Genomic DNA, 6,000 nt, shown 5'->3' on the forward strand with positions numbered 1-6,000 from the left:
GGACTTTTGCCAAAGCATGGTTGTGAGGAAATAATTGGTCCCAGCCTTTTAATTTGTATTCCCTTTGTATTATATCAATTTCCCGTTTTCAATATGTGTGAACACTATTATGGGTCAGAAATTCAGCTTTGGCTGCAAACAACAATCCAGTTGCAAATTGTGCCTCAATTTCTGCTCAAACCCATTTGCTCCGCATTGAGGGGAAAATCTGTCACGTGCCAGTCCAGTCTGGCAGTGTTTCATAAAACAATTCCAAAACTAAATTGTTTCAAGAAATATTGAGAGTGATAATGTGCAACAATTTTAGCAATATAGCTGAAGGTCATTTAAAAAAAAGCATTTTTATTCAGTGATCAGTCCTCCACATTTGACTAACCCAACTTTAAAGAACTTAAAATGATCTTTTTTAAGAAAACTGCAGTGAACCATTTGCTAGTTATACTTGTGGACACTAGTCAATTTGTCAGTAAATGAATAGCAACATTGAAAACCATTTTAAAATGTTTACTGTTGCCCTTGCATTCAAAACGAAAGCTTAACTTTAAGTAGCTCCTCTAAGCTATAAGGATCACAGAAACTCTTTTTGCACTAGATTTATTTGGTTTGGAAATTCCAGTTATCCTTTGTTTTTGCTGACATGTGGGAGATTGCAATGAGAAAAGCAATGCAACTGTATGGAACGTTCATATGCTCAATTTAATAAAAGTGTATTAAAATCCATATTTTCTGCTCAACATGCTGTAGGCTATATTTTATTAGTTTCTAAGGATGGAATATCATGGGATTTTCAAATGGTGAGAGAAGTTGAAGGTACCTGTCATCTTCCAGCTGCCATGGCTTTTTATTAGCAGTTGAGTTAGACTGCAGTGCAGGTGGCTCTACAATTAGCTGGCACCTCTTAGAGATGGGCAGCAATCATTTAAAGGAGCATGTGATTAGTTGCCAGACATCAGGAAAATGTGATTCGTAATCCCGCAAATGGTCAAAATGTATTGACCCTGGGTTTGAAACCTGGCATCTGCCCCTAATCCGTTTCCATCGCACAAGCACACACACCTAATGCTCATCTAATTTCATTCTGTTTGTTTGATCTTTTTAACACCAATTCCATTTATTGATGTTTTTTTCCCTTCCTAAGCAGTCAGCTACTCGCCCAGATATCAAAGATACTTTTGTTTTTGCACTGCTGATCATTTTTGTGCTATTTTGGAATCATCTAAAAACTTTGTTTACAATGCACTTGTCTAAGTTGTAACCACAGAATATATGCACTATTCTACAGGAGTATATATATTTTAACTTTACGTTGTTTCATTCTAAATTGAATAAATATGCATTGACTACAAGTGTTGGTTGAAGTAACAATATTTTGACTCGGACATTCCGATTTCTGGATTGTTGGAGACTGGTTATACCATCCAAGATATGCATTGGAGTCCCTCACAAGTCCTGACACAGTGACTGTATGGGAACAACTTAGAAGTTTAAACTTGCCATGGGCAATTTTCCAGCTGTACAGAATCCTCTGTGAATATCTCTAACTTTGGATTTGAGTTGGAAGCTTGGAACAAATCCATTCTTTTTAGTGGATTGGTTATCCAGGAAACATTTGATGGATTAAAACCCTGGACGTCTGACTCCCCCACCCCATGACCACTTAACACCCAACCCTCCCCCTCTCCCAAACCCTTAGACTGTCCAAATCTTCCAAATGCCCCCAATCTATAGACTTCTGTCTCTCTGATCCTTCAACCACACTTACCCTTTGTCTACTGATCATCAAGCCCTCTAGCATCCTTGACCCTTCACCCTGATTCTCCAACTCCTTCTCATAATCTCCAAATCCCCTCATCCCTCTGACTTCACCCCTCCACAAGATGTTTCAAAAACATTTAACTCCTCCCTACCTGATCTCGCACCTGCCACCCTTCCCAGCTTTACTACATTACTGCCCTACCTTGCAATGCCCTACTCTCTGTGCCACTTTGTATGGCATTCTGTTATACAATTCCTTCACTATTTCTGGGTCATAGTCCAGAACCTTCTTCCCTAAAAATATTGTGGTCGTCCTACCCCAAAAGGAGTAGTTCATGAAGACAGCTTACCATTACCTTCTGAAGGACATCTCGGGATGGGTAACAAAATGGTGGCTCAGCCAGTAGTGCTCGCATTTCATAAATTAATTTTAAAAAAAACATTTACCTCACTGACACTCATTCACTAATGTGGTGAAAAACTTTCAAATGAAGACTTATCAGAATGCAACAGTTAGCTCTATAAAAAGAGATTATGTTGTCTGCTCCCCCACCCTCGCTGCCTGAAGATCATGTACTCAATATTAGGCGCTCTGCCCAATCAGGGACACACCATCGCCCTGTCCTTATTCCAACCCCAGCACTCCCCCTTTCCCGCAATCCCTATTTCATCCTTACCAGTGCAGAATTCCAATAATGATTTCTGGTGAAGTTTCTGGAGAATTACTGGAGCAGTAACTGCTTCTGAAGGCATGGCCAGCAATGGAAAACTGACTCTGATTGGTCAGCAGCTCTTAAAATGTGGATTTCTGCCATTTAAAACTCTAAATTCTGACTGACATTTCATTTGATTGGGCCTTGCCAACAGAGATTTCCAACTGTTCTCCAATTGTCAGACAGAAGCTTTAAAGCAGAAAATACACTAGAAATAATTGACTTTTTAAGTACAAATATGTCTGTACAGACTTGCCATAGTTTTGCAAGATCTAAATGGTAGACTTTGTGCTCACAGGCATAGGAAGTGTTAATATGCAATAGGAGAAAGTGAGGTCTGCAGATGCTGGAGATCAAAGTTGAAACTTTATTGCTGGAACAGCACAGCAGGTCAGGCAGCATCCAGGGAACAGGAGATTCGACGTTTCGGGCACAGGCCCCCATTCCTGAAGAAGGGCCTGTGCCCGAAACGTCGAATCTCCTGTTCCCTGGATGCTGCCTGACCTGCTGTGCTGTTCCAGCAATAAAGTTTCAACCTTAATATGCAATATACCTATTGGACTTCTTAAAATATGTGAATTTTGAGATTTGTTGGTTTGCTAAGTATTACCAGTTCAATTTGTGTACTTTATCAGCAATAATACAACAATGTGGATTTTGTTTGTATGTGTAACATGAAATGTCACAAAGAGTTTCAACACATTTGGGTAAGAATTATGGATGCATTAGAAGGGAGAGATTAACAAAAGTGACCGAGCATTTTGTTCAAGTTTGCTGTTGAGGAGGCTTTCAAAGATGCAAAGCAAATTGATGGACTTGATCTTCCCATCGCCAGAGGAAATTTTGATTTGTCAAGGAATTAATAGCGCCAGAGACCCGGGTTCAAATCCCACCTCTGGCAACTGTCTGTGTGGAGTTTGCACATTCTCCCCGTGGCTGCGTGGGTTTTCTCTGCGTGCTCCGGTTTCCTCCCACAGTCTAAAGATGTGCAGGTTAGGTGAATTGGCCATGCTAAATTGCCCGAAGTGTTAGGTGAAGGGGTAAATGTAGGAGAATGGGTCTGGGTGGGTTGCTCTTCGGAGGGTCGGTGTGGACTTGTTGGGCCGAAGGGCCTGTTCCCACACTGTAAGTAATCAAATATCATGGATGTGGTGAAGAAATGTGGAAGAAACAGAAAGCCGGATAATCCAGAATAACCATGAAAGCAGTTCCTGTGACTGTAGAACTTGTTGCCGAGAGGGCATATGGTTTTTGAAAAAAGCAGCACTAGGGATTTATCCCTGGGTGATCCCCCAGAGGTGGTGATGTGCTAGTCAAGTGAGTAACTGAAGGTGTGCAATCTATTTGGACAGATGCATGAAACCCTTTCAGGGTAATCCCACAAACCTGGATGATGAAATAGGGTATTTTGCAGTATTGTAAGATGTTAAGAATTTTAAGAGATGTTATGCAGGGTTATTTTTCAAGGGAACCTTTCTGATTGTGTTCATTTCAAAGCTATACCAGACAAAACCACAAAAGGTTACTTCTGAAAGAAAACCCCTTCAACGCAATGTGTCATTGCTGGTTGTTTGCAAGGGTGATCTGAAATTAATCTCACTGCTCTGTGTCTGTCATGCTCCTTTATTTTACTCTGCTTCAAATACTAATCTACTTTCCCCATAAAACGTAGAATACTGTGTATCTCAATCAGTCCCGATGGCAATGTATTCCAAGCTCCAACAATCCTCCGTGTAAAGATGTACTTTCTAATCTTTATTTTCACCCTGTGACAAATATGGATGCATAGCCTTTTTGCTGACACCTGAATCAAAAAAAAACTTTGTCTACATGCTCTATGAATCCCCTTCATAATTTTATGAACCTTTGATTTTCTAAGCCTTCTGTTTCAGAGAACTTTTCCACCATCTCAAGTCTCTCTTAACTGTAGCTTTCCTTACCATGTACCTATAGTGTATTGGTACTGTATGCTGGCGCTTCCAAAAGTGATAGTTGTAAATCTGTCTGTCTCTATCTCACTCTCACTCTCTCTCTCTCTCTCTCTCTGTTATCCTCTTTCTTTCTCTGGCTCTCATATCACATCCCACCACCAATGCCTCTACCATCAGTCTGGAAGTCTTCTGGTCCCCCTACTTGCTCTCCTAAGTGTTACCACCCACCACCCCACTGTCAGTTATTACAAAAGAGTTGCAATCATTTTCCAGCCATGAAAAGATACCACACTGGGAAACAGTTTAAGCAGCACTGCTAGCATGCATTCTACAGTTTAAATGCCCTTTCTAAAAGGAAAGTCTCTAAAGCTACAAACATAAAAATAAATAGCATTTGATAAATGTTTTATGAATTTTCCATTATATGCTATGTTAATTTTAATATTATAGTGTTATATCAGATTTTAAAAGGGTTCAGATTTTTACTGGATTTAATAATGCCTTCCAAAAACCTCTCTCTATTAGACCTTGCCACCTGAGACAATGAGATTGAATGGGATGAGCTTTCCACGTCCTGCACGACCACAGAACCGCCGTTTACCGTCACGATGGGCAAGAAAACCTCTATCTGCAGGTGCTGTACATGACCGAGCTCCACAGAAACAAAGTCAACATTTCTTATTTGATATAAAAACTTCGATCATATAACATTTTGAAGCGCACTGTGCAGGTTAGCAAGTGCATTCCCTGTATATTGACTTTCTTAAATGCTACTACATTTTAATCCTCTGTCACATTATATAGCAAGCATCCCTTTCCATAAACATGGCTCAGATGGAAAAGTTTGTTGAAGTTTTATAATTGGTAGTCTCCAGTACCTATATTGACTTTGAATCCACACACTTTGCATATCCATAACAAATTAATTCCCATTACAAATTTATTATTTTATGATTTATTTATCAGTTAATGTGAATGTTTATTTTACAAAATTTATGTATTCTTCTGTATTTTGTTGTAAAGTTGTATATCAGCTCTATTCTATTAAGAGCAGAAAGCTCAATTATTTGCATGCTAATGTGTTTGTATATGCATGTGTAGTTGAAACTTGCAGCCATGTTTTGGGTATTTAGGTAACATGACATCTATATTACCTGTTTATGATCAGGAGCAAGTTTCCTTTGAAGTAAGGTTTTTTTTGTAATTATATGGTGGAGGTATAAAAGAGAGTGGCCTCATTTCAGTTTCAAGGTGTCTTCTCATTATTATTCATTTAAGGCACTTTGAAGAACAAAATGTTGTACTTAGTTAAGCTTTTGCTCAATGTAAAAAAAAGCAAATGTACAATATTCAAATAAAACTGACTGTTCAGGTATTTCAGATTTTATACTGTAATTCTGCAGTTGAATTTTACACATCCTGTAACAGTTCTCATGGTTTCATGAGAAGCACTTATTACTGGGAGCCACACATATTAACATTGAACTTCTAATGCTGATGGCAAATTATCTAAAGCCAGGAATGTGAAATTTGATTAAAAGCAGTGAAGGTAATCAAGTAGAGTCAGTCATGGCTCAAAACATTCACACTTGCTTCTTTCT

At 39.0% G+C, this 6,000-nt stretch overlaps 1 protein-coding gene across 3 annotated transcripts in view; it reads left to right on the forward strand.

Moving 5' to 3' along the window:
* Positions 1-5,774, forward strand: part of LOC122544481 (uncharacterized protein KIAA0408-like) — a 36,601-nt gene extending 30,827 nt beyond the window's left edge. For all 3 annotated transcript variants that reach the window (XM_087980468.1, XM_087980472.1, XM_043683719.2), the window contains one exon: positions 4,925-5,774. In XM_087980468.1, coding sequence (XP_087836594.1) covers positions 4,925-5,107 — 183 coding nt within the window. In that variant the 3' untranslated portion in view covers positions 5,108-5,774. The remainder of the gene's footprint in view (positions 1-4,924) is intronic.
* Positions 5,775-6,000: the final 226 nt, after the last annotated feature.

The sequence above is a fragment of the Chiloscyllium plagiosum genome, unplaced genomic scaffold (assembly GCF_037043375.1).
Source record: "Chiloscyllium plagiosum isolate Xiang-an unplaced genomic scaffold, Cpla_swu_hap1 HiC_scaffold_3, whole genome shotgun sequence".
Lineage (NCBI taxonomy): Eukaryota > Metazoa > Chordata > Chondrichthyes > Orectolobiformes > Hemiscylliidae > Chiloscyllium > Chiloscyllium plagiosum.